We start from the raw sequence: 22,656 nt of genomic DNA on the forward strand, positions 1-22,656 counted from the left end.
AAAAAAAAAAAAAAGGGTTAAAAAAGAGCACTTGTATAAAATGTGTACTCATTATCAAGAAGGCAAAAGTTGAATGGGTGCATCATTCGAGATTTAGGAGTTAAATCATTCCTTCAAAATTAGGCATGTCATACAGAAATGTGCATCTCATTGACTTTCACTGTAATGATGTTACTTTTCAGTTACACAGTTGTCTCAGGTGTTGGCAAGAACATTGCCTGTCCCAAAATAGTAGCTCTCCTTGCTGCCTGGACTGAACTTGCCCTTGAACTCTGACAAGGAATCAGCTTAGCTACACTTTTCTCCTAACCTAATCACTCGTGGAGAGTTGCGGAACACACCCCATTATTGCTAATCTTTTTCTTTTTGTTGCAATAAAGTGAATGACCTCGGGGCTGACACTAAAGGGGGCGGAAAGAGTTCTGCCGCTGCGGATAAGGTGGTGGAGGAGATAAGAGCGAAGGGAGGCAAGGCCGTGGCGAACTATGGTGAGAAGTTTAAGATCTTGTCTTGAGTCTTTCTCTCCTCTAGCACATCATTATCTACATCTCTCATTGTTGTCTTTTGTTTACCTTGTGGTGTTCAGCTTATGTAATAATGAACTTGATAATCAAAATAATGAATGTGAGAATATTAGCTGTTTTATAGAAAAGGTGTCCCCTCTCACCATTGTACATTTGACATATGTTAGAAAACCTTTAAATTACAATTCAAGACAATGCTGTAATGTGTTGTATAGGCAGATTAGAAAGAGGGATTTATTTGAAATGTAATTCAAATGTTGGCATACTTGTATCCATTGTATAACAAGCTATGATGCCAATCTTGGTATCAATAGCAATCTTCTTTGCCATTGAAAAAGGTGACTCAGCTCGTTTCATTACTCAACATACTGAGCATGTAGGGAGACTTTCAACCTTCTCATAAGCCTCTCTCCTCATCACTAATATTATGGTGGCACTATGGACCTAAATGCAACCAATACCAATGTAAACAAAGAATAATTAAACAACCAACAACAGATTAATAGATACAGTCCTACAGGAAACCCACACATACAGAAATAATGTAAGATTAATTGTTTATGAAATGTGAAAATGTCCAAAAGTACTCTGTGACCGTCTCTTAAATGCACACACAGATTCTGTGGAAGATGGAGAAAAATTGATCCAATCAGCATTGGATGCATTTGGAAGAATTGGTGAGCATTGTTTGGATACTTATCATGATGAACTTATCTCAATGAAATAATTGTTTTTAACTGATATTTGAAATCTATCTTTTTCTCCAGATGTTCTTGTAAACAATGCTGGGTAAGTACTTGCACTCGAACAATCAAACTGTTTTCTATATTAAATAACATCATCTGTTTTTTAAGGTGTGCTTAATTGTAGTTAGATTATTAATTGGAGTATGCACTACTATAATCATGTTAACAAGATCCTTCAGTTTTGTCAAAAAGTATTCTCTGTGTATTCTCTGCCAAGGATCCTTCGTGACCGATCATTTGCCCGGACGAGTGATTTGGACTGGGGTAATTTCAATATTTTCTTTACTCTTATGAACTCTTACTGTGTATGGGGGGGGACTCATATCACGGTTTTTACCTTTGTTTGTTTCATCTCATAGTCTCATGTTCCACCATGCTATAAGTAAAAACATGTTTTAACATTGGTTTGTTGCGGATGTACTTGATGTCTATGAAAACAAGTTGCCTGTGTGGGAGTTTGAGAAGCAACTAGCTGGGTCTGATCCAAAATGTTCTAATGTGAAATAACAAAAGTGCAAAAGGTGTTCACGATGTTGCTTCACTTTCTCTCCATTTCAGACCTGATTCACAGAGTTCACTTGAGAGGCTCCTTTTTGGTGACGCGAGCTGCCTGGAACCACATGAAAAATCAAAAGTTTGGCAGGTAAAGAGATAAGCTACTAGCCAACTAAGCATTTGAGGTAGATGGATGTGATGTGTGCTCTTATATTGGGAGGATTTGTTCATATTTTTTACATCCAACAATGTTACATAATTGCTGGACTATAATCCAGAAGAAACAAAATGCTGTTTGGTTAGATCTGATTCAGATGTCGGCTAAATTACCAAAGGTAGTCAAAAAGTTTGAATATGACCCACTTTATGTGGCCTTTACAGATATGCAATTCAAGTTATAATGAATATGCCATCACATTTATTATACACACATTATGACTCCAACTTTAGTCGATTGACACGCCTTAATATTTCTGGCTTCATTGGTTTCATGGTTGGCAATGAAAAAAATCTGCATACTAATAAAAGCCCCAGACAGCACATTTGATATGAATATATAAATCACCAGAGAATGAAGGAAATTACTTAATTTGGTTATGCAGCACAATGCAGATTAATATCTTACAATTTGAGTTCTTTTTAAATTGATGACTTAACAAGAACCTCACCTTATTTTTCTAAGTAGCACAACTTAAACAATTCTGAATAATCACTGAAGTTGTAGAGGTGAGGTTGTTTTGTCAGACCTTCAACATCCTTATCTCTAGAAAAGTCTCTTGAATGGGAAGCGAAACATTCAGTGGTTAATTTACACTGACTTAAAGCAGTGAGGATGTATGTAGAAATATATTGAAAATGTTTTTAAGGGTTAATCTGTTAATCATAATCTTATGAAAGATGGTGCAGATATTTTGACTCGTCAAACACAGGTTCTACTCATTCAGTGGCAGCATTCTGGATGATCTAAACTCAACACCTGTGCTTTCTTTTCCTGCTATAAAAAGTAAAAATGTGTGCTCTGACAAGGGCCTTTGGAGGTTTGCATGTTCTGAATTTGAATTTTCAGAAGAAGGTCACACAACCAGCTCTGCTCCCATGTTACTTCAGGAAACAGATGCCCTTCACACGTGCTTCACTTGAATTGGTGATGAAGAGAGTTGTCCAAAAGCATTAAAGTAGCATTCTGCAGAAGGTTTTCATGCACTGAGCCTAAGAGAAGCCTATTATAAAACAGACAAATACAGATGAACATAAATGCAAAATGTAAAACTTGTTTTCTAATATTCATGGAAGAAAGGAGTTATACATTATTGTCCACAACTTAAACACAAATACATTGTGTATTCAAAGCTGAAAACGTTTACAGAAAGAAATAAAAACTTTGAATGTTCATGATATGTTACCTAGACACAATGTGCATACTGTAGAAACAAAGATTATAAATAAGCATGAAGCGGCACTAAGACATAATAAAACGATGTAACCTTAGTTCCAAAGTGAACACCTGTTTGCTGGTGCTCTGAAGCTCTGCAAAAATTGAAAGATAGATATTAGTACACATATACACTGTCTGATTAATCCAGCAGTGAAAAGGTTGCGGTCAACATAAAATACAGCGACCCTCTCACCCTCTCTTCCACACACACCTCACACAGGTGAACAGGTGATTATATTACCCATGGGGGCCGCCCATACCCATGTGACCCAACTCAAAATAGGTCCAGAAATAATAAGTAATAATAAGTAATAAACAAAGCCCAATGCCAAAATATAAACAATCAAGAACCCCAATAAATCATACGTCAGAAATCCACACTCTGACATTCCTGACTCCTACAGGTCCCTTCAGTAATTAAATCATAGACTTTAGTGTATAAAAAAAAAAAAAGAAGTATTTTGAAAAATATTGTATCGCTGGTATATCCTGGTGTTCTATTGTAGTGCACAGTGTGCCGTGATATGGATCACTGCCTTCTGATGACCTGGGAGACGGCACGTTTCAGATGTCTCCTACTGTTAATGTGGAGTTGGTGCTATACCTCATCACGTTTGCTTGACTGGATTTAACTCTCTGCGTGACATTACTAGCAAAATTGTAAGCTGTTCATACATGTATTTATTTCTGCATGTACAGTGTTCAAGTCAATTTGCACATAGATGGCTTTATGTGTGAATGAGCTATCATTACATGACTATACGCCTACATGTTCATACTCTCGTGTGTTTATGAATGCATGAAAAATGCACACCACTTAGTGAGCTTATGTGTGTGTGGGATGTCTGTTTTTCCCGCTAGTCAAAAGCAATGCCTGTAACTGACTTGTTGCCCTTTGGTTTTCTGTGGCCAGAATCATCATGACCACTTCCGGCGCAGGCATCTACGGAAACTTCGGCCAGGCCAACTACAGCGCCGCCAAGCTGGGCCTGCTGGGGCTGGCTAACACCTTGGCCATCGAGGGACGCAAGTACAACATCTACTGCAACACTATTGCTCCTGTGGCCGGCTCCCGCCTCACAGAGACTGTCATGCCCCCAGGTGAGCCCGGAGATTAAAGTGTAACACATACTGGGATGATCTGTTTTGTATAAGGCCAAAATAGACAGGGATTTTCCCGGTAGTTTCTGTTCTGCATAATGTAATGCCACGTAATGTTGATTTACAAAATGTTAGGCAACAGCACTCCCGTTTGACATGCAAATGTGCCTTTTCAATATTCAAGAACTGTGGTTTTTACTGTTCCGACGGCCATGATGAAACCATGCATCCTGTAAGTTCTTTAAAAGTTTTAATGTGTCAGCCCTTGATTTAAACAGGCAGCTCTGACCTCTTTATTTTGCTCTAGGTGTTAGCCGTAATTCCAAGTACTTTCAAAAAGTATGAGAAAATATGTAAATGGGACATTTATATTTTTCAGGTTTAAAATATGTCTTAAGACGGAAGATGTCGCAGTCTTGGATACCGACAATAAACACGATTGAATACAGCTTTTGAACGCAGGAGACTCTGTTGCCTTTGAACATTATATCAAACAAAAAGTAAACATTAAAAAAGACAACTTGTCAGGGATTTTAAAGGCAATGATTTATAGGAATCTGCCATGTTTTAAAAGGATCTCAAACGGCCGTGAAGATGGAGAATGTTTTTCTAACCCACCAAACCCAGTGTGGATAAATATCCTAACTTCTTTACGGACATATTGTGCCTGCTCTGTGACTGCAGCTCTGTTGATTGGGGTGTTAAATGACAAATTAGAGGAATGGCTCTGCTGCCCTGCTGTGCCGGTCTACCGTAGCATCTGTCACGCTGCGCTGTGCCAACTGTCACAGGATGGCCTTACCTTAGTAAATGACTTGGTACCATATGTTGGCTTTCACTGACTCAGGCTTTTCTAAAAAAAAACACAAAAAAAACCTTCTTGCTAAACATTGCAGAGTGCAGTGAAACAGAATGCCTGATCTTTCTCCTCCATGTTTGTTGATGGAAGGATGCAGATGTTCTCAGCACGCATATGGTGTTCTGTATTTAATCTTTTACGCTTCAGACTGGGAATTAAAAGCCCGTGCCTTGTTTGCTTGACTTCATGCCGACATGTTAAGTAATATGAGTCATAACTTATTAAAAATCTGCAGTTATCACTTCAAACTGCATTTGATCTGGACCTATGTGCTCATGCATTCAAAAGCTCTGTTTCCTGCTCCGGTGTCAGTGCATGGTCTGTGTTCTTTTTTCAGTAGAAGACAGATTCTAATAAACAATTCACACAATGTTATAATAAGACTTATCATTAACACAGCATCCTTTTAACAATACACTATACCAAACAGTATTTTGTCCTAAAAAACACCCATTTTCTTTTCTCAACAGCTGTGCAATGAACATAAGCTGTATGTTTGTTTTGTTTTGTTTAGACCTTGTGGCATCTCTGAAGCCTGAGTTTGTCGCTCCCTTGGTCCTCTGGCTCTGTCATGAACAATGCCAAGAAAATGGAGCACTGTTTGAGGTATTAAATACAAATAAATAAAACACTTTCTTTATTTCTCTTCATAAGATGAGTAAGATCTCACTCCCACTGTACTCCCTGTAGTTTTTAACATTCTTTGTCATTGAGAACAGCAACGTACCGTTACATATTCATTATACATCAATTGACAGTATATATATATATATATATATATATACATTTTTTAGATCTGTGTGTTTGCTCATCTGCTCATGTTCCATGCTCTTTCAGACTGGTGCAGGCTGGATTGCTAAATGTGAGTATTGTGTGCATCTTCCCTGAGGAAATGTCTGTATGCATCTATGATATTCATTAGCCCCTGGTTCAGTGTGTGTGTGTGTGTGTGTGTGTGTGTGTGTGTGTGTGTGTGTGTGTGTGTGTGTGTGTGTGTGTGTGTGTGTGTGTGTGTGTGTGTGTGTGAGTGTGTGAGTGTGTGAGTGTGTGAGTGTGTGTGTGAGTGAGTGTGATTTTTACTATGCAGCAACCTCTTTCTTTGTGTTTGTCCATGTGTGCAGTGCGCTGGGAGCGTTCTCTGGGCCGCACTGTGAGACAGAAGAACCAACCCATGACCCCCGAGGCTGTCAGGGACCAGTGGGGCCAGATCTGTGACTTCACAGATGCTACCAAGCCGACGAGCTTGCAAGGTCAGTAATGGGCAGAAAACCCGCCAAACCATTAGTCTCTTTTGTGTACAAAGGGTAAATACTGCATAGGCAACACACACACTCTCATACGGACCATATAGTATGTCACAATAACATTTTCATTATTCATTCCTGCTTGGTGTTGAGCTGTTACTAAGGCCCTTTCACTCGTTTTTATTTGAGTCCAAATGTTGGTTGGATAACACTCCCTCATAGCCCTGCTTGTCTGCTTTCACACTTGTTTGACTCATTCTGTGTTTATTCAGAATGATTCAGATTGCAGGTCGCCTTCACAGCTACACTGAATCTAATCAAAGGTTGGTAGCAGAGGGACATACAGTATCTCGAGTTTCTTGAAGGCGCTTCAAGGAGGACTACTGTAACTTACTGTAAAAAATATTTAGATTTGATTCAATGCTATTTCAGTGTGACAGTGTGTGATATTGGTAAAACAAGGAAATATATTAAGGCAATTAGAGAGCTCAAACACTATTTTAAGGAAGAATTGTGGTTAAAATCATTTTAAAAAGCTTGTAGCCAGTGAAGTACTCATGTAGTCATGACTGGTCTTTTGTAACAGTGACAACTTTCTTCATGATCTTAGCCTATTGAGCTCTGTCAGCTCATCTGTTATTACAGGGAGTTTTGAGCGGCGACAAGATGGTGTTGTAGATCAAGCGAATGAGCGGAGGAAAAGGGTGAAGCCAAACTCAATGTCAACGCAAGCCTAGTGTTGTTCCTGAAAGGTCTCCTGCAAACAGGAGGGTGGCAAATGTTGATTATGATTCTCTCCGCCTCCTCCATCCTGCATCACGCTCTCAGATGTACATTCGGGGAAAGGGCGGCGGTGTTAACATTACCCGAACGAGGGTGGCAGTCCCAAAGGGCGCTAGCTAGCCTCATTAGCATGACTTTGTAGTGCCTCCTCATTTGTAGCTTATTACAGAGACTTGTTGCTGCCTCTGCTCTGTAACTGAGTGACAGTCATTATGGGCTGTGGTCTTCTCACGGTCTCTCTTCCTCGGTTTCTATCTTTGTTTCTGTTAATATTCATAGGTATTTCTAGCTTGTGTTACCTGAGTTTGTTTTCGTTCTATTTTTAGGCAAACTATGTTTATTTTTAACTCCCATGAATCTCATCCATTTAAAGCTGCTCCTGGATGTGTTGGATTGAAATTCTTATCGTGTGTTGACATCTCCCCCTGAAACTCAATTTAACTTTACTTTGATCAATTTAACTTGAGATTAAGGGTATTCCGCGCTATTGAAGCAAAAAAAAATAATAATATTCGGATCCCATTATTGATACCTCATCAACGTCTTATTGTGCGTTTTACAACACAAAAATGTAATTGTGACAATTATGACTCGGTCATTAAAGGTGGGGTAGGTCATTTTGGAGAAACCAGCTCGAGTGTGCTAGAACTTGAAAATACACAGCCGGAACAAATCTGCCACTTCCTTACAGAGCCCCTCCTCCAACACACACGAACACGCACATGACCAATGAGGGCACGAGATAAGTTTGTGCACAGATGGAAGGCTGACAGGCAGGTAGGCCATCCAGTTATTTTAGCTGGGCCGGCTAAAATGATTGGTCGTGCTTTTTACAGTACTACGGCTTCCACAGATGAATTTTTTTATGGATTTTGTGTCAAAGCACTTCAGATATTCATTGCTATCGGGATGTTAAGAGCATTCCATGGAATATAACAAACCGTGTATCTCGAGCCGGTTTCTCAAACTTACCTACCCCACCTTTAAGTATCAATAAAATAATCTATCCAAAATATATTGAACTATAAGTTTGTCTGATTTTCCTGATCTGTATGAACGGATGTGCAGCTGCAGTAAAAAGTGATTGAGAGTGATAAGAAAAAGGGATTCATGTTCAGAGTGCAATGTTAGTTAAGTGCATGTAACCTAGATAAATCCTCTAACTGTTGTTGAGGAACATAAATAGATGAGAATTCTAGCTTGCCAAAACAAAGTTAGTCTGCATTAGTTAAACCACATTTGAAGGATGGTTGCTAAAGTAAACTCAACTGATGGTTGCATTGTCAATATCTCCTTCACAGAGGTTTTAAGTATCTATCTTTTGGAAAGAGTCTGTGGCATCATAGATTCACATTCCTAAGGTCTAATGGCTGGCCCTGAGAATCGTCTCTCTTTAACTCATTAGTCTTTTCTCACCTTTTTGTAGAGTCTATGATGTCGATTGTGAGTGTGCTGTCTCAAGTGGAGTCTGGTGGAGAAGTCAGTGGGAACCCTACAGCTGCAGCAGCCTCGTCTTCAGGGATCAATCCTGTGAGTAGACACCGCTGAATATTGTCTTTGACTATAATGTACAGGGTCTCTGCAGGTCTTCCATAATATTTAAATTATTCACTCAATCATTTTTTTCAGCTGATGCATTCATGCATTCATGTGGCAGTAATTTGATAAATTATTTCATGACAAGTTTTTTGTTATGTGTTGCAAGAAATACCAATGGTTGATAAATAGCTGTAGCCTGCTGTGTCAGCCATCCTGTATTCATACTTTGGCTGATCATGGGTTTAAGTTTCCATTCATTGTGGTGGGAAAAATGCTTTAAAAAGTCCTGAATTTGACTTGGTGAACTCCTGAAGAAACACTGGTGTAACTGGATGTGAACAAAATCCTAATCCTACAGTAAACATTAATGTGACCTGACCATAATTTGCCCTTATTTACTTTGATAACCTTTGTCCCACTTACTATGTAACTTATTCCCTTCACCTGTCCTCCTCCTCATTTTGCCCTTTGCCTTTATTCCTACTGTACATTAATGTCTGCACTCTGCAGTACAGATCTTCTCCTTATTTAATTTACACTGCATAATGCTGCAGCTCGAGACTATGACGGTTGGTTGATGATGACTTCTGAAATTGTGGAGCTGTAAAATCTCCGACTGTTTCAAACATGGCAACTCATGACTCTTTAATTCCACCACAGTGTACGAAGTCAGGGACGATAATAACCTTCTCAGAAAAGCTCCTTCAACATACAGAATTGCTTTGATGACTGTTGCATCACTTTTTCATATTTACAGCAGACAAAAGCCAACTGAGATTAGCTTTTTCAAAGCGACGTACAAAAGACATCGAGCACAGCAGTGCAGTGACAGCTCTCCGGGTGGGGGCTCCTCCACTTCACTGTGTTCCCTATCATGGAGTCTAAGAAAGTGAACTGGTTCCCGCTCACTTTCACTCACTTCAGCGGCTGCGTTGCTTGCATAAAACATTGAGCCTCAAGTATAATTGAATCACATTAAATAATTATGCAGAGAAAAGGCCACCAGTTTCTGTTAAACTGGTTGTAGCATGAAGCCAACAGATGAATCCTTTTTATCTTATATTACTCAAAACAGATGACTGAACACATATTTAAAAATTACAAAACAGCTGATTAAGCTTTAGAATCATCACTACCTAATGAGTGAAAGATTAATCAGGATGAATGCTTCGCTAAGTGCAGTGGAGGCTGCAACATGCATCAGCATCAGGAAACAATGCACTGTTGCACTTGGCTGGTAATGGAGGGGTCCTGCTGCATAATGTAAAGCATTTTAACTTAATGTCAACGCTTGCTTCCAGGGGGGACGTTGTTGCAAGCTAAAACTATTTTTATCCTCATCACCACTGTCTATATTTACGCTCATATATTTCAAAACTTGATCTGTTTTGGTTTGGTAAAAACACTACACTTTCATTTATACTACATGGTAAACTGAGCTTTCATATAGCTTTATAATTACAATTAAGATCAATGTTATTAATCCCTGAGGGGAGATTGCGTTTTTCAATCTGGTGTAATTTTACAATTACAAACATAGGCCCGAAATACAAACTCAACCGGCAACCTGGTTCAGTTCCCAAGCCAAGTTCCTGTAGACTGAGCTGCTGCCCCCCCAAGTATCTCTACACTTTTGTGTCTTTGTCTGTAAGTACATTTAACCAATAACATTTTAAAAGACACTCGAATCACTTCTTTAACATCCTGTAAGGCATTCATATTACAAAGTGTGTGTGTGTGTGTGTGTGTGTGTGTGTGTGTGTGTGTGTGTGTGTGTGTGTGTGTGTGTGTGTGTGTGTGTGTGTGTGTGTGTGTGTGTGTGTGTGTGTGTGTGTGTGTGTGTGTGTGGGGCCTGTTTATTTGGAACAGGGTCACAAAGTAGCCTCAAGACAAACATCACTATTGTGTCCTCAGCTGACTTAGAGAGTGTGTGTGTGAATACTAATGTAGTGCACACACGTAAGTAGTGCATGTATTGCTTAAATTACACCACACTGTTGTACATATATTTATTTAATATCCTGCAAAGTTTCATTAGGTCTGGTTACTGCAGTTCAGTGCACTCACATGTGATTTAATGTCATCCAACTGTATTATCTTTACATTTGTTAAACCTGAGTGTGGCCGATATTATGTAGTTGGTCTATAATGCCAACATATTTGGTTCAGCTCACATAATAACAAAATTATTTTAGTTTTTTCATGATATCGAAAAAGGTTAAAACAATTGGCTGTCATTTTGCAAACAAAAAAACTTCCCTTGTCTTTTGTGATGGTAAAATATATGGATGTAAGAACTGTGGTTGGACATAGCAACATTTAAAGGAGACAGATGAAGTTAAACTCTTTTTTTAAAGGTCCCCTATTATACTCTTTTTCAACAATATATTATAGGTCTCAGATATATACAAACATGTCTCTGAAGTGTTTTGCTAGAAAAACCAAACAGATCATGCATTGTAGCATCCCATAAACCCCTCTGTTTCAGCCCTGTTTCAAAAGTGCTGATTCTCTAACTGTAGCTCTAAATGCAAATGAGCTGCTGCTGGCCACACCCCTCTGCAAAGTGTTTGGTTTAAAACAACCACAATGGTGCTTTAGGATGAGATTCAGGTGATAAGGTGGGGGGAGGGGGGCGGTGCGGTGTTACCTTGGTTGGTTATTGGCTAATGGTTACACAACCCAAAAAAACATTGTGACACTACAAAGTGGCCAAATATGATCACCTCATTTACTGACAGGTTTTTATATAAATGGATCAGGACAAAAAGAGAGAGAGTATTTCTTCCTGAAAATGTCTGAATCTATTAACACAGAGGTGACATGTTTATGTATAAAGGACATGAAAAAGTGGATTTTGTATAATAGGTGCCCTTTAAAATAATTGTCGGTTGCTGCTTTATATTCAAGCAACTTGTACTTTTCGTGGCATCAGAGATTCAGGTGTAATGAGTGGCACTGAGGTTTAAATATCGTTTTTTTTCACCTCATCTTACAAGCTTTTGATTTTTGTTTTCTGGTGCCCTTCTCCACCTTTTGTGTAGAATCCCTCCAGTCAGTTGTGAGTGAGCTGCCTCGAGTGGAGTCAGCGGAGGAGTCGGAGCGATCCAACAGCGTCCCAGCGGTTACACAGCTATCATCTCAAACACTAGGCCACCAGGAGGCCCCAAAAAAACAAATCCCTTTGGCTACAAACCCAATTTTGACCTTAATAAAGGGATTTTTACTTCATCTCACCAAGGGACTGAACTACTGGACTTACAACCACATCTTTTTGATAAATGTAGTCTTTGTCTGCGTGTGAGAGCGCATAACGAAATCCCCTTTTTGCATATGTAGAGTCCCCTACATACTGTATGCAAAAAAAAAGGAACACCAAGCTGAGGAGTGGTGTTATGCAGAGGGAGAATCAAATCATTTTACAACCAATATTGTTTCAATATAGCTCAACGCAGTGTGACGTACATTATAACCACATATATGTATAACCACCGGACTACTCTGACTGTAGTGTTTTCACAGATGTTTGTTTATTTTGGGCTCCACAGGATATTGGAATGTGGATGAGTTAGATTTGAGGGCCAACAATATTTCATATATTTCATAACACTACTTGACACACTACAGTGGAGTTAATATCTCTGGAAACTCATCATCTTCCCTTTCACCCCTCGTCCCGCTCCATTTGACCCAGCCGCCTAATATAGCTTATCCTCCTCTACTGTATGTGGAACTTAATTTGTTGTGTCACTGCAACGTGTCTAATACTTGCTGGAGAAAACATTCAAAAACATTCAGCTAACTGCATACATAAAATAAAACTCATGACTGTTTAGTATTTTTAAGCCCCTGGCTACGGCCCTGGAATAAAAAATGTTTAGAAAATGCTTCAACAAATCATAAGAATGACAAATAACGCATTAGTTTTGTAATAAGTTAGATTGGTGTAGTATTTTGCTAAATCCCAATATGAGCTGGGATAAAAGAAAAGTCTTTAAGTACCAGAAAGCTCTGCCAGAGGATCTGACACTGAAATACAAATCTGATTTAAAACCTTTACAATACAGCCAAGGGCTCCACCTTCCTGAGCTTTAAAACGGCATTTGTAACTCTGTGTCATTAACACTTTGAATGCGACTCTGTCCGAAACCGTTTTCAAGATCCTTCTTAACAAAAGTACAAGCACAGATTGAACATCGCTCCATTTCTGGCCTCTCTGCTCTGGACTCCCTTCATGGCCTCTTGTCAAGTTCAGGATCCGTTTAAAATGTTGCTGATCCCCTACAAAGCTCTGCCCATGAGAACGTTCCTGAACTGCTAACCCCTCTTTACTCCGTGAAATCCCACAGGTCCTCAAACTAATTACTGCTGATGATCACAAATGTAAAAAATGTTGAACTCTTTTGCTGCTTTCTACATTTACATTTCTTCCCATATGTCTGTCTTTAACAGGACTGATGCTCTAATATTTTGTTCTAAATAACTAGAGATTCTGGATTTGTTTTTGATTAAACATTTCTACTACTACTCAAGTGTGTTCATTTATTTCTTTGACTCTATGTATCTTTTCCTAACAAGTCTAAGATTCTACAGTTTCATGATTAGTGGTAAATGCTAATAATTTTGGCATGGCAACATGGTACAAACACTTACAAGGGATCATCAACATCATTAAGATTCATCGCCTGGGAACTATATGAAGAAAATATGAAGTGCCAATCATTTCGTTAGATGTTCAGCTATTTGTCCATCATATCTTATCTCAATGTTAAAGTCAATCAAATCTTAATCTTGCTACTGGCGCTGGTAAAAAAAAGTAATGGGAGTGAGATCTTGAGAAGAAGTGAGCGGACGTCATCCTCTGACCCTGACCTTCTGTACAAAACTTTATGACAATCTGTTTTAAATCTTTCCTATCATGCAAAATGCACTTTTTGATGTCTTGTATACATAAATATGTAAAAAAACAACCCTCTCTCTTTCCCTCTGTGCCCGCATCTCTAAAAACGGGGGTACAATGGAGATGATCAGGATTTGCTGCCGGTAATATCGGAAATGTGGTCTGGCTTTACGCCCACGGCCCTATCAGGAACGTTGCTATCAGAAACAATGCGCGACGTGTTTTGGACGTAATATGGTCTTTGTTTACATTAGCAAGCATCGCTAACACTGTGCTGAATGTGTAAAGAAGCAGGAAGAGTATTTGTAAAGAAGCAGAAAATAAAAAAAGGAACTCACCTTGTGGTAAACCCGCAAGAGAAAAACCATTTGAGCTCCATACTGGTTCAGAAATTATCCTTGATGTGGTTTGGAACATGATATGGCATGTAATCACGGCAGCATTTAGCTGCATCTGAGCAGAGCAGACAGCCTGTTCGTCACAGAACTCACAGTGTGCCTGTGTGCTCAAAAGGGGGCGGGGCCAGCATCAGCCCAGTTGAAATCTGAAGCTACTGACCCAGAATCAGCACTTCTCCAGCAGGGCTGAAATGGAGGGATGTCTAAAATGCATGATCTGTTTGGTATTTTGAGCAAAACACTTCATAGATATGTTTTTGATATATTTTTATATAAATATATATATCTGAGACCCATAATATATGCCTAAAAATAGCATGATAGGAGACCTTTGAGGTTACTAATTCAGTATATGCATATATAATAAGTACCTTAACAATCTAATACTTACATAGACTAAATGGACGAGACCTCATTTGTCATGACCTGACAGGCAGAGGGTAAGCAGAGACACTCAATGATGTCACCCTTAGGTGCATCACATCTCAATCAGTGGTGTACAGACAACCCTAAAGCCAGGCTGCTAAAACGCACTGTATAACTGTTAAGGCAGGCGCACTGTTAACAAAGATGGATTCATTATTTATTCCCTAAGTGCATATATTTGTTTCACCTTACAATATAAAAAATGATTATTTTGCTCTGACTATATGTTAATGAAAGTTTTTGTATTCAGGGTGTGGAGTTAATCAACCATGATGTAAACCTTATCCTGGTCTTCTATCTATTCAAATTAAATATTAATTATCAGAGTCTCAGTAGAAAGATACCTTTTAATGTTCTGCCCTCTATATAATTATTTTTAATCTGGAGAAGCTGACTCTCTCCTCTCCTCCTCTCAGATTGAGGCAGTGGGCACCAAACTCCCCCCATCCTCGTTCAGCTACACTCACATCCAGTGTATCCTCTATGCATTGGGGGTGGGCATGTCTACCAAGGACCCCGACCATCTTAGGTGTGTATCTGTGTGTGTTTAATGACTGTCTAAGGGGTCTGGTAAATCAGCCTGTGTGAAATTAAATTGAATCTATCCAGGATTACCCACCAGAGCTGTGCGAGTGTGATTTGTCACAGTTGAGTCACTTTTAACATTTCCATGCAGGTTCCTGTATGAGGGCCATGAAGACTTCGTCTGCCTCCCCAGTTTTGGGGTCATTGTGGCCCAGTCAGTTCTGATGGGGGGGGGGCTGACCTCAGTCCCTGGACTCAACATAGATTTCACACAGGTTAGAACATACAAGTCTGATTCTGTCCGTGTGAATGTGTTGTGTGCTCGTATGCATGCATGTATTTAACACGGTCTTGCACACATAATTCATGTTAATGAGGCTTTAAGACTTTGGTTGTTATATCACAGCTGTTCTAATGTTGTGTGTCAGGTATTGCACGGAGAGCAGTATCTGGAGCTTTACAAGCCTTTACCCACCTCAGGTATTTCCCTCTCTGCTGTTATAGTACATTCCATTTATTTGATAGAAGTAATACATGTACTGTGTAGATTTCAATTTATAAAATAAAATTGTTTTGAGCCATTCATTTACAAAAAGCCATTTTCATGTAATTGAATGATGTATAACGGGGAGCAGTCTGAGTTTATTTGAAAACTTGAGTCTTTTAGTTTGAGATTTTCTGAAAGATGAATCCCTTACAATCTACCAAAAAGGATTGGTACACATATTTGACCTAAGTGATGAATTGATATTCAAAAAAGCTTAAAGGCGATGTGTCAAAGGTCTAACAACACAACTCTTTTGACTAGGCCTTGGCCAATGAAAAAAAAAAAAGGTTCTTAAAAAGGTTTGGCTCGTTTGAAGCAAATGTTTTTGAATTACCTGCAGGGCTTTTGCTGCTCTGAATTCATATCTTGCACTGCTTTTAAGTCGCTTTGGTTAGAATCGTTAGCAGATGTAACGGCACAGTTATGTCTTGAAGTACAGAGCGAGTTTAGTATTAATAAGTACTAAGCAAGACTAAATGACTATACTTTGTTAAAGTGGAATGTGTAAATGACCTTTTCCAGGGACCCTCACCTCTGAGACCACCATAGCAGACGTGTTGGACAAAGGATCAGGAGCCGTCATCCTCATGGACGGTGAGTTGCTTTTCCTTTCACAACCTTTTTATTATTATAGTGTATTAATTCCACACTCATTTGTTTTCATCACTTTAATGTGGCTTTTCCTGAAAGTTGCCTCCCAGGCTGAATTCATCAAAGTTAATTTCAGTCTGTGTCTGCAGGGATTGAAATAATGGACTGAGAACGGCTCATATTTTTTGTCAATTCCATAGAGATGGATGATATTATAGGCACTCTGATCTATAATTAATCCGACTTTAAACAAATAACACGGGACTGGAAGTTCCCTGAGGATTCACATAGAGATGTAATTTCCTTATGCACTTTGTGACTAAATCCGCTTCTGTTATTCTCCTCGACTGGAGGCAAAGTCATTTCTGTGTTAGACAACAGGTCACTGCAGGAGCCGCTCTGTTTGTTTTGTACCTGCTTGTATTTTTATTAATTGACCCAGTGAAATTAACCGGTGAGTATTTCAACAGGAGTCTGGATTTGTTTCTTCCTGACAGCTGCTAATTGTCCCTTCACAGTCAGCTTCCATGTGGGCGTGTCCTCCTGCTCTAATTTACTCTCAATAGAGAGCATAAGTCCCTCCCTTTCCGGTGGACCACCATGGGACCTTATTTCGGAATAAATATGTATGGTAGTCAATGAGAGAACATTTGTTTTGATCCCGTTTGAATTGTGCTGTGAATTACTCATGTTTGTCAATTATTTTTTTTTATTTCCAAGTCAAGAAAGTCACAGTTTGTCGTAAAACTGTTGAAATATAAGACTATGAAAATATGCAACTAGAAAGACCACAATTACAAGAGTCGCGTAAGTGATGTCATAACTCGTTTAACACTCACCGAAAACCTTGTACAGCCGGTCCCACATGCTGGCTCTTACGGAACCGACTAACTCCCCGTTTGTGTGATAGCAGCTCTTAACATGCCCACACGTGTAATGATTTTCACCTCGTTTAATACTTTTCACCTCATTCAGAAATGTGCCAAGGTGACGGCCATCTTGGTGTTGGTGACGTGTGTTGTGCGAGACCAGAGATGACGTTCATTGAGCGGTTTCACACAAAACTAAGTGTTACTTACTCACTGACAAACCTTTTTCTTGACTTGCAAAATTATCTTTTAAATTGACAAATATCATATGTAATTTATGGCACAATTCAAACGGGATCGAAAAATTATTTCTCTCTCGCCATTGACAACCATACATATTTGCTCCGAAATAAGGTCCCATGGGTCGGAAGTATGGGCTGTAGTAAGGACATGTGGCTGAAGCATGCTCTCTCTCCACTGTGTTTGAGGCTGTAAGCAGTTGGCTATTTGAGGGGGGGGATGCCATCCAGTTTGTTAGCATAATTAGGGTGAAGTTAAATGTGTCAGTCTGCCTGGTTATCTTTTACCTGACTGTGGCTCGTTGGTAGCCTCCGCCTTGCACAGCTGCCCCACTTCCTGTCTGCACACACAGTCTGTGACCCCCCCCCCCCAGAAGCTGCTCTAACAGTGTATTGATAAATCCATGGAGCCGTCCGTGTTGCTGAAGTAGCAACTGTTTCTCATCCCAGTCAAAGTATTATTCAAACAAGGGATACTAACTTAATAATTATGATACCTTTGGTGAGTGTAGCATTTTAAACCAAGTTCAAGACATAACATTTCATATTAATAAAAAAAGGAAAGTAGATTTTAATGCATTTATAAATGCAACATGAACTGTAGTAGTTTTCCTGTGACCTCACTGAGTCTACATCTACCGCGACCTTAGCCAGAACAATATGGATATAATGTAAAAATAAGCAGTAGACATTAGAGGAACTTAACTACTAAAAGTAGCCTATAGTATATCAAGTATGTTTTCCTTTTTCAAACACAAGTTAATTTTTGAAAATAATCACAGATAGAAAACAAAGAGCAAATTATATATATTATATATAGTATATATATATACAGTATATATAGACATTATAAAGATATTCAGAGCTTGGATACATTGCACAACTGAAGCAGAGCATTACATTACCGGGGAGAGGGTCTCAGTCCCTGAAAGTGTGCCAGGCCACAGAGCAATGTGTACCGTCTGCTGAGCAATTTAGGAGGTAGTTAAGAAAAATACCTCATCAAAACCCTCTCATTCCTTCCCCTTCAATGCCGAGTGCTTTCTCTGCAACACTTTAAAGATGTCTCCGTGCTGCTGGTCAACAGTAGGAGGTCCTGGCTTATTGCTCTGAAATCAAATGTAACTTTTTGCCAATAGGAGAAGCTCGTTCAAAGGCTGGACCGCTGTCAGAGAGCCCTTTGCCAGAAACAAACCCCAGATTAATTTGTATGTCCTCCAAAAGTAGAGTTGTAAATATTAGAAGGTCGCGCCAAATGACGAATATGTAGACCCTACCTCTTTCGTGGATTTGACGCAGAGGGGAGGCATCCTGGGATAAAGAATATTAAGGGATTGGGTTGCACTGCGATCTTATCATATTCTATTTGCATGTATATATACTTTTTGCACTACTTTTCATTTTGTATTTTTGTATTTTATTATAATATATGTTGGATTGTTGGAGGATTTTCATTTCCATTTCTACACTGTAGCTTTGTGCATATAAAACCTTTGAATTGAATTGAAGGATGTTGTACTCTCTCTCCCCAAAGTAATTATTCTGTGCTTGAGTAGAAATCTGAATTCAGTTCTTAAACTTCGTATACTAAGGTATTGCTACTTTGACATAAATAAGAACCACTTCTTACACCATGAATTTGAGCTTGAAGCCACATTGTTGCTGCTTTACAGTGAAGACGTTCTGTGGCGAGGAGCTGATCTGCTTCAACCAGTTCTCAGTGTTTGTGGTGGGGGCCGGGGGCTTCGGAGGGAAGAGGAGCTCTGACAAAGCCATAGTACGTATTCCATGTTTGAGTTACAGAGTCAGACATTTGGAGATATTGCAGGCTTACATTTGATTTGTGTTACTTCCTGCAGGCTCCTCTGCCCCCCCCTCAGCGGGCACCAGATGCTGTGGTGATTGATTCCACCAGCACAGACCAAGTGAGTGAGTGTGTGTGGGTTTAGCTGCGGAATAAATCATCCGCATTGATGATGTGTGGGTGAAATTAGGACATATTGTTTTTCTTGCTCTGAAATAACCTTTTGACAAAATGTGAAAAAGTGTTGAAGGTTTTCATACACTTTATAAAATAAGAACAATGAATTTATCATACAAAAAATAACAAAAGGAAGAAGGGGGAAAAACGACATCCCTAGAGCACTTTAAAGAGTGCAACTGTATCACTTCAAAGACATTCTTATTTTAGGTATCTCCTCCACTGCCTTCATGATGATTTAATTTCATACTACATCTGTATATGAAAAGTTCAGGGGTTTATGAATTAGATATAGATCTGAACAATATGTGTTTCCCTACAGGCGGCCCTGTACCGTCTGAGTGGGGACTGGAACCCCCTGCACATAGACCCCAGCTTCGCCGCCATGGGAGGTGAGAGGCTGTGCATCCATTGTTTGCTTTTCAGTCAAAAGCCTCTGTATTTGTCTTGGTCTAGAACAGGGGTGTCCACACTCTTTTCACTGAGGGCCACATACAGAAAAACATACAAAGGGCTGGGCCGCTCAGTTGAGGTATATCGCCTTATCAGTTAAGATATAAGTTAGCAAAATCAATCAAATGTAGGTAAGTTATGCGTGAAAAAAACAGCTTAAATCACAGCTTTGGCAATTAATTCCTTAAAATGGAAGCCTCAGGTAGCACAGAGCTCACTTCTGGGCCATATTTCATTATACTTTTTGAATTAGCTGAGGGCCAATTCAAAATGCCTGCGGGCCACATTTGGCCCCCGGGCTGTAGTTTGGACACCTCTGGTCTAAACCTAATATTTCCTGGGATTTCAGGCAGTCATGTGTTTTACTCATCATTTCTCTTGGACCAGGCTTCAAGGCTCCCATTCTGCACGGTTTGTGTTCGTTCGGCTTTGCAGCGAGACACGTCCTCAAGCAGTTTGCAGACAACGACACTTCCAGATTCAAGGCGATCAAAGTAAGCATCACCTAGGATTCAAACCCTGTCCTCCTTGTTGGGAAATCATTTGCTTAGGTATTTAACTTTTGACACAGTTCATTGTTTTTTCCGTTCACTGTCTCTTTCCCCATGGCATACGTCTACAGTCCTCGGGTGTTGCTGCTATCTCTCTTAAGGAGGGGCATGCCATGAGTTTATTGTTCCGGAACATCTAGAGGCCCTTCTTTTCTGGAACGTAGGTTCCCTGGCGCACAGTCTTTTCTACGGACAGCAGCTCTAGCTAGATTAAGGGTCCATATTCGTTTAGTCTCGCTGATGAAGAATGTTGATTATTACACTCCGAACTAGTTAAAACCTCGAACTGCAGAAAAAATCTTGAGGATTTGTTTGGCAACCGCTGTATCACCTCGTGGCGGCAGCAGATGTCTTGTCCTTTCTGCGGCCGTAACTCCATAATAAACCGTCAGTGTTTGCCATCAAAGTTCCATCTCTCCCCGTGTCTCTCTAAGTTTCGTCTCCATTGCTTCAGAAGTTTCCATCACACTCGTGTTTATCATGCAACAACCACTTGTAGGAAGATTTTGTTCTTCGGCGGCACATCCAAAACTGAAATGCTTGATAAATAATGAAGCCTTTATCAAGTGTGTTTAAATGCTAAAGGAAATGTTTAATTAAAGATCCATCGGTCCACTACCTTCGCTTAAATCCGTCTCTCTTCCTCAGGTCCGCTTTGCAAAGCCAGTGATGCCGGGTCAGTCGATTCAGACGGAGATGTGGAAGGAAGGCAACAGAATTCACATCCAGTGTAAAGTCAGTATTTAGCGTCAGTGTGGGTTACAATCACCGTGAACACATCTGTGGATAAACGAGTGTGACTTCTGTCGGTCCAGGTGAAGGAGACGGACGCTGTGGTGCTGACGGGGGCCTATGTGGATCTACATGGAGCAGCAGAGGCCTCTCCAGAAGACCCCCCTCAAGTACGTCAGTCGAAAATGCTGCAATCAAACAGAAATATTATTTTCCTCTGCTATAGAAGTCCTCCATGGAGCCCTGGAGCTCCTTTCTTTGTAGTATTTCTATAGTGAAAACACTAAAAGGGTTTTTGTTCTCTCTGTTCTCAGGCAGGGGGTCTTCACAGTGAGCTGGTGTTTGCAGAGATCGGCCGTCGTATCAAAGACACGGGCTCGGAGCTGGTGAAAAAGGTGAATGCTGTGTTCGGCTGGGAGATCACCAAAGACGGGAAGATCGCTGCGCAGTGGAGTGAGTACTGATGTCACTCTCACGGTCGATTCTGTTTCATTTAACCTCCCATGATAAGAGCTCACTGAGAAAGTCAGAGATAACTGATTTGTTTCACCGTAAACTCAGCATGGAAACTTTATTCACTCTGACACTGGCACCTCAAACTAAAAGTATGAATTATAACTGAGCTATAAAGTTGACTCAGATTCAAATGTTACTAACAAGCTTTCAAATATCAGATCAAACATCGGCACAAAAGACAGAATAAATCACCCAATGAGATGTGAAAGCAAAGCCAAAAAACCCAGCAAACTTAGGATCCTTGTGATGTATTCTCTCATCTTCCTCTTCCTCCTGCAGCCATTGATCTGAAGAACGGCAGCGGCTCCCTGCAGAAGGGCCCTCACAGCGGGAAGGCTGATGTGACCATCACCGTGTCGGACGAGGACTTCCTGGAGGTGGTGCAGGGGAAACTCAACCCTCAGAAGGTAACACACAAAATTCAGGCCATTTTGAATCAGCCCTCAGCAAATTCAAAAAGTATAATGGAGTATGGCCCACAAATGAAACTTGTGCTTGTCTCGTATTGTACTTCTTAAATATAGATGAAAGCAGATATCACACAGTATTCATGTGTTAAGAAGCCCACTTTTCAAATAATTCAGTCAATTCAAGTTGAAAATGTTTTCTATCAAATCTAAGTTGATAAGAAAAAAGCCCAATAACTTATTCTCAAAACACGCTTGAAATAAACCCTTCCTATTTCCTCTTATGATAAGCTCCTGTTTTAAGGAATGAGCTGCTAACAAAATAAATGAAACCCTCTGGAGAGCTGGGATGTAGGCTGTTGTTTTTCTTAAAGCATATTCAAGTATTAAGAATAATTTACCTTCATTTGATTAATTTAGATAACCTTTGAGGCAATACACCTCACCTCTAGTGAGTGGCCCAGCCCTTCGTATATCTCTCTATACTGTTACATTGTTCCAGAGCACCACCTGCTTAGCATCTATACACTGAGGGAGTGTTGTAGTTCAACAGGAAGGTGACCCCCAGGCGGTACTGCTGGCGACCTATGCGTCGTAGGAGAAATTTGACGGTAGATTATAAGGAGGACGACGAGAAAGTAGTAGCCGTTCCGACCTTTAATTAGTAAAGTTAACTGAAGAAACTGTACTACTCTAGTTCCTGTTTCCGTGACGAATTAATTTTACAGTTCCACCCTAAAATTGTGCCTCCTTCTTTTCTGCCCTAATAATTTTTTTTAATTATATTCTTAGACA

At 39.9% G+C, this 22,656-nt stretch overlaps 1 protein-coding gene across 1 annotated transcript in view; it reads left to right on the top strand.

The window, feature by feature from the left end:
• hsd17b4 (hydroxysteroid (17-beta) dehydrogenase 4) overlaps positions 1-22,656 on the top strand; it is a 48,336-nt gene that overhangs the window by 4,035 nt on the left and 21,645 nt on the right. Inside the window, exons 2-23 of the mRNA XM_010795528.1 lie at positions 381-488; positions 1,142-1,201; positions 1,292-1,313; positions 1,488-1,534; positions 1,829-1,913; positions 4,114-4,301; positions 5,675-5,766; positions 5,998-6,022; positions 6,282-6,410; positions 8,614-8,717; positions 14,867-14,979; positions 15,127-15,250; positions 15,404-15,455; positions 16,045-16,116; positions 18,895-18,998; positions 19,081-19,146; positions 19,525-19,594; positions 20,043-20,149; positions 20,855-20,941; positions 21,022-21,108; positions 21,253-21,391; positions 21,734-21,861. Of these exons, the coding sequence (XP_010793830.1) occupies positions 381-488; positions 1,142-1,201; positions 1,292-1,313; positions 1,488-1,534; positions 1,829-1,913; positions 4,114-4,301; positions 5,675-5,766; positions 5,998-6,022; positions 6,282-6,410; positions 8,614-8,717; positions 14,867-14,979; positions 15,127-15,250; positions 15,404-15,455; positions 16,045-16,116; positions 18,895-18,998; positions 19,081-19,146; positions 19,525-19,594; positions 20,043-20,149; positions 20,855-20,941; positions 21,022-21,108; positions 21,253-21,391; positions 21,734-21,861 (2,009 nt within the window). The remainder of the gene's footprint in view (positions 1-380; positions 489-1,141; positions 1,202-1,291; positions 1,314-1,487; positions 1,535-1,828; positions 1,914-4,113; positions 4,302-5,674; positions 5,767-5,997; positions 6,023-6,281; positions 6,411-8,613; positions 8,718-14,866; positions 14,980-15,126; positions 15,251-15,403; positions 15,456-16,044; positions 16,117-18,894; positions 18,999-19,080; positions 19,147-19,524; positions 19,595-20,042; positions 20,150-20,854; positions 20,942-21,021; positions 21,109-21,252; positions 21,392-21,733; positions 21,862-22,656) is intronic.

The sequence above is a fragment of the Notothenia coriiceps genome, unplaced genomic scaffold (assembly GCF_000735185.1).
Source record: "Notothenia coriiceps isolate Sejong01 unplaced genomic scaffold, NC01 NC01_scaffold00037246, whole genome shotgun sequence".
Lineage (NCBI taxonomy): Eukaryota > Metazoa > Chordata > Actinopteri > Perciformes > Nototheniidae > Notothenia > Notothenia coriiceps.